At 29.8% G+C, this 12704-nt stretch overlaps 2 protein-coding genes across 2 annotated transcripts in view; one reads left to right on the top strand and one right to left on the bottom strand.

The window, feature by feature from the left end:
• LOC130452719 (fatty-acid amide hydrolase 2) overlaps positions 1-9015 on the bottom strand; it is a 63135-nt gene extending 54120 nt beyond the window's left edge. Inside the window, exon 1 of the mRNA XM_056792133.1 lies at positions 8573-9015. Within this exon, the coding sequence (XP_056648111.1) occupies positions 8573-8764 (192 nt within the window). The 5' untranslated portion in view covers positions 8765-9015. The remainder of the gene's footprint in view (positions 1-8572) is intronic.
• Positions 9016-9047: 32 nt separating this feature from the next.
• LOC130452717 (cytochrome b5 reductase 4) overlaps positions 9048-12704 on the top strand; it is a 230319-nt gene continuing 226662 nt past the window's right edge. The window contains exons 1-2 of the mRNA XM_056792131.1: positions 9048-9348; positions 9447-10043. Coding sequence (XP_056648109.1) covers positions 9869-10043 — 175 coding nt within the window. The 5' untranslated portion in view covers positions 9048-9348; positions 9447-9868. The remainder of the gene's footprint in view (positions 9349-9446; positions 10044-12704) is intronic.

Raw genomic sequence — 12704 nt, 5'->3', positions numbered from 1 at the left:
GCGGCTAGAATAATTGGCCCCAAAATAATTGATCCCTTTTTCATTGAGTGTAACTTAAATGGTCCGGCGTATTTAGATTTACTGGAAAATAGTATTATACCTGAGTTGGCTCGGATATTTCCAAATCCAAATAAGTAATTTCAATTACATTTAAAAGAAACTTAATAATAAGAAATCTTCTTACGATAACAATATCCTAAACGACAATATTTGGCTACAACAAGATGGTGTCCCACCTCACTATACGTGTGTGGTAAGGTAATACCTAAATAATGTGTTTCCCAGAAAATAGATTTGAAGGCGACATAGAAATAATTGTTGAGTTGATTGCTACAAAAATCCCGGATTTCCATAGATAAATTCTAATCTTTGATATATAAATGAGTCTCAGTTATTTTTAATTTATAACTGCTTTTGTTTGTAGTGGTTCTTTGGATACGCAGTTAATGCGAATTTGCTATTTTTCCAATAAATTTATTCATTGCTGAAACTTTTTTTTATTGTTTTTAGCAATAAATATTAATTTGTATAATCGTGTCCGGGAATAGTTTTATATTGTTTAATTTTAATTTCAATTTAATTCATAAGGTGTTTTCATTGTTTTCGCCTTTTTTTTATTATTTTTTAACATTGTTCGTTAAAAAGCTAGTGGCGTCCAATTTAATATTGTTCACCCCATCTAAGTAGCAGTTATTTATATACTTCAACTGAGGTCAAATACAACTTCCTCAGGAAGAGTCTCCTGTCGGGGAAATTAAGGTTATAAAATTGGCGCCCAACGTGGGGCCCGACTTTTGTATGACCCTTTTCATATTCGTATTTTCTATTCTATTCGTTCTGTTCCCCAAATAAATAGAAAATACGAATTTATTTAAAAAGTGTCCTAAAGAATTTGCTTAAAACAAAAGAAAATCCATTAAGATAACTGGAATTTTTGTGAGCACAATAAAAAAAGCAAAGAAAAACTTATTAGTGAATATAAAGATATAAAATCACCACAAATGTACTAAAATTTACTTTTATTTGGAATATGAATAGGTAGAGGAAGAATTCGAATCAATTTCGAGGTTTTATTGAATTTCTCGAATGGAGTGGGATGTCGATAAAAAATTAATTTCTCCAAAAATTCGAATATTAGAATGAATAAATCCGACTACTGTACTACAATACGTGAACAAAGGTATATTCAAAATGTTTGCAGAAATACAACCGTTACGACAACCACTGATACGAATTAAAAATATATGTACCAAAGTCAACTCATCCCTTCATTTAAAAAAAAAAAGATACAAAAAACTAAAAAGTTTGTATATAACAGTATTGATCATAGAAAAATCTTATTGAAATTCATATAAATATCACGATTTACCTAACATCAACCCAAACATGTCTTGTTTAATCCATTAAATGACGAAAAGTTAGTTGTTTCACACGTAAATACATGACAAGATTCCTATTTCTAATTTACCTATTAACATATAGATGGAGACAATGATAGTTTTCTTAATTTTGAGGATCAAACTAGAAAGTGTCAGATATAAGTACACTGTCTGGCTATGGTGATATTACCTTAATGTTAGTTTTATAAAAGTACTTCAATCAATCAGCTAAATTGATTGACATGCAATTTTTTGTTAAATCAAAAATAAATAGATTTCTCTGAATGAGAGAATGAATATTGCACGTCGCTTGACATTATGCAAGTCTCTTGCCATTGCATTATGGCTACCACTAAAAGCCACTTGACATGATGTAATACAATGTGCAATACAAGTCATAATATTTCTTAATCAAAAACATGCGCATATAGGCCGCTTGACATAATACAATAAACGTGCAAGAAATTGCATGTGAAACTCTGTAAACAGTGATAGTAAACATATTCCTAACCTCAAATTTTATCTAATATTTTGTACCTAGTTTAACAATTAAAATAACGAAGATCTAAGTTTTACGAAAGTCAGCTGATCTGTTAATCCGATAATGTAAAGATCTTGGATGAAACAATCAGATGAACTTCATCTGCGCATGATTTTGATAAAAAATATTGCGTCTTGCATTGCATTGCACATTGTATTGCATCATGTCAAGCGGTCTTAAGAAGTCCAGCTGATTGTTTCATATAAGATCTCGCACCTTGCAACATTATCCATTTCGTGCAGTTTTTATTGCGTGCAAGTTGCAATTCTAAGGAAATGTCTAGTTACTTTTGGCGTCACAACCAACCTGTCCTTCAAGCTTAAAAATTTGAGATAAGGATTTTGTTCATTTTTACTAATGAAATTTTTGTTAGTGGCATCCATGATGTAACGACAAGAAGCTGCCTTGACAAAAATTCCATTAGTAAAAGTAAATAAATTTCTAACCTCAATTTTTGTTCAATATTTTGTGACCAATTTAAAAATGAGAATAGCAAACCTAAGTAAGTAACGAAGAAAAAAAAGTAGTCAGTGAATCCCTGTCAATAATTATATCTCTTGTAGCCTGATTAACAGTTTGGTTAAGCCAAAAGTAACTAGATGTCTATCTAGAATTGCATCTTCCACGCAATAAAAATGGCATCGAATCGAAGTACGAGATATTTCATGAAGCAATAAGCTGAACTTCTTTGGGGAATCAATCTGTTAATCTTCCTCTTCGGACTCTGGTGCTATAGACATGTCAAGTCGTGAACTGCATGGCACATTGTCTGCTTCATGTTGAATGTCGTTTCATTACATTACATTACATCGTTACATTAGACAAATAACAAATAATACAATAACTGAACTGAACTTGGTTTATGTATACAAAATTGTAGTTAACATTAAACTAAACTAAATTATTACTGGTAAACCAATAGAAATTCTTTTTATCATACTAATTTGGAAAGCTTCTGACAATGTCTAGCAGTGTACCATCGTCTAAAGGACATTGCTGTCTTTCAGACAGTGCTTCTTCCTATTTTTTTGGTATTAGTTTTCAAAATAGACCCATAATGACCTACACCGCAGAGACACGGCCAGAAACGGCGAAAACCAAAAGAATGAACAGGGAAAGAAGTGAGAACATCCGAAGATTGTGCAAAATAGATGACGTCAACGAATGGGTTCTATCAAGAAAGAAAGAATGGAACGAGCACATAAGTCGTATGGACAACATAGCGCGTGATAAATCCCCATTTGGCCGAAGGAGTACCGGCCGACAGAGAAATAGGTGGAGCGACAACCTTAAAGCAAGATAGGAGGCAAGGATATCGAAGATAAAACAGGCGACTACGAAGAAGAAGTTTTAAAAATAAAGCACCACGGTGGAAAACGGTGCAATAACACGAATATTTCTGACTGACCATTCTGTGCACATAGCCTCATAAAGTTAAGGGATTAAACTACTAAGTTAAAAGTTGGCGAACTCTTAGTTGAATTTTAATATGAATTTACTGTTAATTTCCTGCATGAAATACAAGTACCATTTCAATGTCTCTCAACTAGTATCTAATTTAATTCATTTATTCAATGTTAATTTTTAATTTTGGAGGCATAAACCAAACTTTAATCAAATTCAATTTTGTAGATGATGATTTGTGAAAATTCAGCAACCTTACTTAGATTATCATGAAAGGTAGGAACACATATGTTAATTTTGAGAAAGACAACTGCAAAAATTAGATAATTTTTTGCACGATGTACCAACTAAATTAAAGTAGATAAATCGAATATTTTCTAATGAAAATCTTGTACATTTGAAATGATTTGAGAATCATGTTTCTGTTGATTACTAAATTAATATAATTAAATACATATTATGTCATATACCCATTTCAAGGATAAAAATATTATTCAATAATTTTATTATCAGCTGTTTATATTTTTTGTATTTTTCTATGATGTAAAACACATTTCAAATAGACACATTGTTATTGTTTAAACATTCCATTTCATTATGGGTACTGGTTTTTAACAATGATAAGGATAAGTTTAATTGTATATTATATTATTACACTTATCTATCTATATATAATAATGTATACAATGATAATACATAAAATAAGTAACCCCAGAAAAACTATTTGCAAACGTAACATAGAAGATTGATAAAAACGGAAGGACTAATAAACTGGTTTAGTACGGCAGTTAGGTTTCATACTCCCGAGCGTTTTTCATGTTTTTTGATACACAGAATTGATTTTTCGAGGGTGCCAAGCCCAAATCCGGTCAAGTAATTTATTATAATCAATTTAATTGTTTATAAAGCTATAACTCTTAAACACAGAGATATATGGAAAAAGGTTACGTATAAAAAATATTTGTTTTAAATAGTTATAGTCAATATAATGCAAAATTGACGCTTTTTCTTACTTTATCATATATTACGTGGTTCCTACATCACGTAGAAATATTTGAAGCAGCTCATTGCAAACGTCAAAGTTTAAGCTTCAAAATGAGATGGGGCAGACCTTTTACATATTATATTTTAGAAAGTTACAGAAATTTGAATGTATAAATTTTCATGAAAAAAACACCGTAATTTGTTTATTAGTGTTATAGTATGATATTAAATTTATACATTTAAACTTCTGTAACTTTTTAACAGTTGATATTTAGAAGGTCAACCATTTCTCATTTTGAAGCTTAAACTTTAACGTTTAAAATGCTTTAAATCATTCTACGTCATGTAGGATCCAAGTAATAAACGATAAAGTGAGAAAAAACGTTAAATTTGCAATAATTTTGCATTATATTAACGAAAACTTTTTAAACATTGTTTTTTTGCAAAAATTACAAAGACCTTTTTTGTAGATCTTTTTATAATAAATCTTTTTTATTTGAAACTTTTTTCATATATCTCTTTATTTAAGAATTATAGCTTTATAAATAATTAAATTGTTCATAAAAAATTACTCGACTTGGGCTCGGCACCCTCAATAAATCGATTCCACGCATCAAAAAACATAGAAAAACGCTCTAAAACTAAGAAGAGTACGAACGGCTACGGGACCCTCCCGTTATAGCAATCACTAGTCTTCACTTCTTAAAATTATTAACAATTTTACAGGATGTTCCAGAATGCTGTGCCATGTCAATTGAACATTGTTTAAAATGGAACATTCAATATTTTATTGGATATATGGAATCAGCTTGACTTCCTCATTACAATAATTTAAAGTTATGATGTGTTCAACGGGGTATTTCAAAAGTTATAACCAAAAATTCTGGCAAATTATTTATTTTGTTAATATTCATTGAATCTGATACAGGATGAATCAAAATACCAATGCATTATTTTCTAGGTTTTTACTGATGAATCACCCTGTACTACCAACATATTTCTCTCTTATCGAGTATTCTCCCAACCTAAAATTATTAATTCTTGAGATATTTTGATTTTTCTGTGCCTAACAATGATTATTTACCAATATCAAATCATTTAACAATTAATTTTGAGTTTTCTTTGATTTGTAAAAAGCTGACATTTTATCATTGTTGTTTGTATTACAAATACAAAAAAAAACGAAATTACAAATAAATTACAGGAACGGAATAAAAAAAATCTATCCTATTTACTACAGTATACATACAACTCTCGATTTTCACAATAGGTGTTCGAAATGACCTCTCTTGAAAGCGATAATTGAAAGAGTTACTCACATGACGAGTCATTTCTATATAAACATTCCGAAACTCATTCTGTATTCTCTCCAACATGTCATCCCTTGTTGTTGAGGGTATTCTGTACACTTAATTCTTAATGTGGCCCCAGAACAAATATGTCCATTTTATTAAAATCTGGTGACCCTGGTGGCCACTGTACTAAACCATTTCTTCTGATTAATCTTCCAGGAAATATTAATTATATAAATAGCGTGAGCAGGCGCACCATCATGCAAAAACCACATCTTTTGACATATAAGAAGTGGAACTTCTTCCAATAAAAGAGATAATTGATTTACTAGAAAATCTAAATACATCTCAGTATTTGAATGTTCCTCACAAATATATGGTCCTACTCCATATTCACCAACAATACCTCCCTGCACATTCAACGACCATCTAGTATGTCACTAAATGATATGGATTATTTGATGAATATTGAAAGTTTTGCCTGTTAACATAAACATTTTTATTAAATGTGGCTCCATCTCCAAATAGAACATAGCCATGAAAGTCTCTCTGTTGATTAACTTTTTGCAAAGCAGTTAATTCCTGTTGCAAGTAAATGTGTTAAGAGTGCATTTTTTTGTCAAAAATTCTTCAGACACTAGATAGTAGCTCAGTTCTTCTTCGTTTGTTTGTGGGTTTTCCGTAACTAAGTACCAGCAAAACATTAATTTCATTTTCTTCTGTCACACAAGTTTTTAATCATTCATGCTTTTTATAATTAATTGATCCCGTGCGATTGAACCAATATATAAATTTCCCCAAGTTTGCTTTTGTAGGGTTGCAGCCTTTCAGGAAAACTTTCATGGTATACTCTTGCTGATATTAAGGCGTTTTTATTGCATTTTTCCAATATCTAGATCATATCAATCATTTCACCACCAGAGAAATTCATTTTTGTCCTAGTTCTAATTTGTCAAAATACCCAAAGAAATATACCAAACTGCTAAATTAAAAAACGATAATTTACCTAATGTCATACCATGTCATTGACATGATCATTGTTTTGCACAGAAAAATCGAAATATCCCAAGACCTAATAATTTTAAATATGGGGAATGTTCGATAAAAAAAAAGAAGAATGTTGGCTGTATGTTTCGATACTTACACATTTCATTAAAAAAAACAGAGAAAATGATGTATTAAGTATTTTAGTTCACCTTGAATCCGGTTCAATGAATATTAACAAAATAAATAATTTTCTAGAATTTTTACTATGACATTACTATTCGAATGCTTCAGAGGCAACAGATTTATATTCTTGAATTTCTATTAAAATGTACCAAACAGCAATGATAAAATGTCAACTTTTCACAATTAAATCATACCCAACTAGCAATTAATTGTTAAATGATTTGATATAGGTACATAATCATTATTTTGCACAGAAAAATCAAAATATCTCAAGAACTAATAATTTTAGTTATAGGGAATGCTCGATTAAAAAAGATATTTTTTCGATTTTCACATAAAATTCATTTGAAAAAACCGAAAAAATAGTGTATATAAGTATTTTAATTCAATCAAGTTTGATTAATATTAACGAAAGTTTTCCAAAATTTTTACTACTACTCAACTGCTCTAGCAGCAACAGATCTTCATTCTTGAATTCCTCTTACATTGTACAGGTTTTTGAACTCAAGCTGATTCCAAATATGTAATAAAATATAGGGTGTTTAATTTGAACAAATGTAGCTTTGATATGGCTCAGCATTCTGGAGCACTTTGTAAGAATACCTCAAATTTTAAAAAAGATATCCCACAGGAAAAAGGAGGCAATGAACTTTTCTATTACCCTAATCAATCACCCTGTATAATAATAACTATGTACAAACTAAAGTTAAAAAGATCACATGGACAACTTAGTAGTTCCTTTTTTGTAATCATTCGAATATATTCCAAATAATTTTTTATCTTCATAGAATTTTGAGATGTAGAATATCAATTTCCACCAATCTGTTTATTATGGCTAGTCGATTAGAACAAGAGAAGCATTTCTCATTATAATATCTCAATAATCAATTTGAATAATTTGTAAGTCAAGGCATACAACCTTTATGTCAGTGCTAAGGAGTTTCACCCAAAAAGGCAACTGACAGAGTTTAATTTCTTCCCAATTCAATGCATTTGTGTTAACTATATGAATAAGGTAAAAGAGAGGCAAGTACAGAAAATTACTCCTGAAAATATGTTTCAATAATAATTAATATTTTATTTACTAATTTCTTATAAAAAATGAGTAGTTACAATTTGCTGTCATCTAAGAAATAGTATCAGCTTATTAACAATAAATTATATTAGCTGATGCTATCAAATAATATTCCATATTTATGTAGAAACTTGATTTGTTCTTTTTACTTAGATTACTTATATAACATATTTCGAATTTTATTACCATAATATTAAGTACTGATGATAGTATTGAATTAAATATGGATTGAAAGTAGAAGAAAAATATGAACAATATTGAAAAAAATAAGTGGGTGGAAGAGAACATAGAAAAATTATTACACTTTGATTTGAGGAAATATGTTTTAAAAATAAAATTTCAAAGATATATCTGTACATTTGCCATTTACATTTTACTCAACTTGTTATAACTGAAGCCGTTTTATTAATTCTTCACAAACTTATTAAATATACTTTTAAATCAACTTTAGTTACAATTTAAACTCTGTATTTTTTACTCTATTAATTCAAGTGGATCAAATTTAGGAAGCAAATACTCACTGAATAGCTTTAATTATATTGTTGATGGCTATATAGAACTAATTTAATCAAATAAAAAACACATTATTCACTCACTTATTCAAACAAATGATAGGATGAATGTGTTCACTCAATTTATATTCAAATATTTGGATCATCTTATTTTTGAGACTTTCATTTCAATAACACAAATATTTTATAATCATTGAAAATAAAATAATGGATACCTTTCTAGTCCGTATCTTGTACGCTAAAGATGTTGCGGATTCCAACAAAAGAAGATCATTGATTGGAGGCATACTTATTTTACTTCCACTATACACTAAACTAAATAACCAATGGAAAAATATTTGCAAAAATGCACCTATAATTTTTAGAAAATGTCTAGTATACGTTTTAACAGTACTAGATTCTCCCATTGTGAATGTTGTTATGGCTTAAGAAGGAAAAGTTAATCAAAACTTTGAAATTACAGTAACCAGTAATTTGCAAAATGAAATTCGCCGAAACTTTAATGGACTTCACGAACTTCGTTCACAATTTTAAGCAATACATAATTACACACATTCACTCAAGATATAAGATTAAATCGTTCATGGTTATCTGTAAAAATAGATATAATTTCATACTGAATTGCCCCTCCATAACAGTTAATTGTCATGTTGACAGTGACATTTGTATTTATTTATAGGTTATGTTTTTGTTGAATTTTACATGGATGTGTATATGCAGTCGGTTATACGTATATATTTACAATTTTTACATCACATGGAGCAGTAATAAATATCAGATTGTGAAATATTTAAAAAAAATGTAATTTGATATTGTATTATTGTTTCAAGAACTTAGGTATTCATTCTTTAAATACTCGGCCAAAAAAATAACGGAACAAAAAATTTAGCTTTGAGGATTTTTTAAAAGATACTTACTAGTGAAATAGAATTTTCAAATAAGCCTTAATGGCATGTTTGATGTCAATACATATTTAACCTTTGGTTCACAGGTATGTATTAAGTGCCCATTGTTTAGATTGCAATTTCTATGCGAATAATGCGTAGAACGTATGAAATTCAGCATGAATTACGTATTTCGTTTTTGTAGGCACTTTCGTTATCAGCAGGTGAGCAGAAAGATTCATTTCTAGAAAACTATTTTGAAAAGAGAATTAAGAATAATATTAAATTAACCTGCAGTTTCATTGTGATTGTGTAGAGCCATCTATAATTAGAGTTTCACAATAAATTTCCATGAAGTGACAATCTAAGAATTTTAAATAGTGCGCGCATAAACTAAATGTGTCTTTTAGCAAGTTTAGAAACGTTTAAATTTAGATATTTTAAGCAATAATTTATGTTTTAAATGTGATAAATAAACATGTACTCAAGTTTCTAATCTGTGCAGTGTCTTATTTATAATGTAGGATTGTTTTAACTGACTAAAACGTTATTTTTATTTTCGTAAACTAATTGGAAGTTTCCAGTTTTCGAGGCGATTTTAATTTGGTATTTATTTAGTTCATCATTATGGATACCACAAAGAGTCCTAATAAAGTGAAAAAAAGTGTTATCAGCAACTTATTGAATGACAAAGTGTTAAAAACACCAACGTTCGTGTCTCCTGTTTTGCAACAAGTTGGGAAATTAGCTGCTAGTGTAGCTAATGTTGGAGTTGAATTATCGAGTTCTGGATCAGCAACCGGTAAGTCAAATATACTTTTCGTATTCCAATATCCGAAGTTGTGGTTTGTGCGGTGGAAAAACACACTTTATTTTATATGTATATCGATTGATCCTCACACTTATGAGTTATTCAAGTATGCAATTTATATAACCAATTCAGGTATAAAGAGTTGCCTATACTACAAGTGAACATATGGGTTTCTTATTTCTAATAGGACATAACCCACAAATTTTTGAAAATTGCGTTTTTTATGTTATTCTATCTGTGCTTATTTTATCTACTCAATTCCAATGTATCATATCTTAACCCTCAAAAACTGGGATTTAATTTTTTGAAAAATATCTGTTTTGTCATTTTATTTTTTCCCTTCTTATAGTGATACAAAAGTCAAGAAAATTAATTTAAAAAATTCATGAAGTACAACATCACAGAAAGTTGTGACATAAATGTTAAACTAGGCTTTCGACCTACTAAATTTTTCAAATTTTAAATTTTGCTAGATTTTAATTGGGGTAGAAATAATAACCAACTAAATAATTTTTAAAATTAGTTTATTGAACAAATTAGACAAAACTTTATAAACAAAAGAATTTACACGGGTCTGTTTGTGGTATGGATGGAAACATCTCTTCTCATGCAATTAGAAACTAAGGCATTATGAACATCCAACTTTGTTTTCCAATAAAACCTAGTGAAATCCCAGAAGATACGTATTTGCAATCTGAAAATGACAGTACCTCCGAAATTTCGAAAAACTAGGAGGCGGACAATGCTAATGAAAACAGTGTCTCGAAGAATATGGAAAAGGAAAATGACTTAAAAACAGTTAAGAAAAAAGATGGTGATAAACGGAAATTCATCCTTCATATCTCACCAGAAAATATAATATTGTAATGAAAAACTCTGTTTCTCAAGCACGTGATCTAGACGAAGAAGCCACGCTTTCAATTTTAAATTTGTTACTTTCTGAGGAAATTTTGCTTGAAGTATTGCGTTGGAAAAGCTCAAATAAGTCTCTGGTATGAAGAGGATATGAATGTGATATGGTATAATCAAACGTCTATCCATTCTATGAACCTGAATATTAGAACAACGCTAAAAAGAAATTGACCACCAGATCTATTGATGAAAAGAATAGAGAAATATATTGATTATTGATTAGATTTTTTTGTTTAAAAAAAATTAAATAAACAAACCTATCCTTTCCCCGTTCATTCTTTTTGAAATTATTGAATGTCGTCTATGAAAGGTGAGAAGCAATCAACTAGTAATAATTCTGCAAATATTTGACTATTTTCAAACGATTAATTATAATGGATGGCATGCGATAACAGTTGTAATAACTTTGAAATAATTATTGACACATAAAGAATATTTGCTCGAATTGAAAATAGCTTATTGCGTGTTAAAGATTTACAAGAACAGTTTAATATATTATAATATCAGTTTTAATAAGTGCGAGTTGCATATAATTTTTTTGTAGAATAGGATATAGATACATACGATTCGATGGAAGAGTGACATTCCAAAGAAAAGTTATTTTACTGTGAACAATAATATATTTTTCAACATAATATCTTTTTAATTCTACACATTAAATCCAGGGAATGCCTAATTTTCCAAATCAATAAGAAAAATAATGTTTTTGAATCTCCTCAAAATACACGTTTGTCTCTACCTCTTAATTTGTCTGAAATCATTTTCCACCAAGTCATTTTCTGTGTTGTCTTACTTGAACAAATAGTGAAACAAAAATCATCTCAATTAAGGCACATAATGGAAAGGAGAATTGAAAGTAGACAGAAATAGCATTCGTTGTTGATGAAATTAGACCCTGTACACTAGACCCTTTTTTTGTTACCCACTAACACCAATGTTTGCGACACCTGGAAGAAACCCTACTATAAATTATTCTCAGCATATTGGGAACTATACTAGACAGCAAACGAGGGCTATTACCGCGAAACCTTCTATTACAATTGTTATGTTTCTCTCTACTGTAAACAAATCAGTAAGCCGGAAAAATGTCACTTGTAGCAGTAGAGCAACGAAATTTCTTATGAAACTAGAATATCCCGCGTTCACCTTTCGAAGAAGAGTGACGGGTACGCCAATATTCGATAGGTGGCGCCACTGTCAAAAGCCGGTTCAAATAGATTGGATACATTGTGAAATTAAGATTGACATTTGATAAATAAAACCGCAGAATGTTTCACGTCATTCCCGTACATGGGCCAGTATACTCAGGTCTTCAGGTCTGGAGCGATATCGATGTCATTGAATGCGAGGGAATCGAAATTTATTGTTGTCTAGGTTCTCATGCCATTTCCTCACAATAGGAACGCTCCCGCCAAAGAGGAGCGCTTTATTTCAATCGCATTCGCATGTAAATACATAATTCTAACCTATAATTTTTATTGAAACAGTGTTTTAAAAGGTATAATTATATATAAATCTTTTATAATTGTGATCCAATATAAGCGATTGTAGTGATAGATGATCTTCCGTATGTTGGAGTGCTGGAAGAATTAAAAGAAGCTGAGGAAATTGTTGCAGAGCCCCATTGAGTTGTTTTAAGACCCCTTTAATACAACTTAGTGATGACCAATTTTAAAAAATATTTCGGCTAACTAAAGAAACTTTCAGATATGTTTTGACCTTTTGACACAATAAGAATAT

Source organism: Diorhabda sublineata, chromosome 2 (genome assembly GCF_026230105.1).
Source record: "Diorhabda sublineata isolate icDioSubl1.1 chromosome 2, icDioSubl1.1, whole genome shotgun sequence".
NCBI lineage: Eukaryota > Metazoa > Arthropoda > Insecta > Coleoptera > Chrysomelidae > Diorhabda > Diorhabda sublineata.
This window is presented reverse-complemented; position numbering and strand designations above follow the sequence as displayed.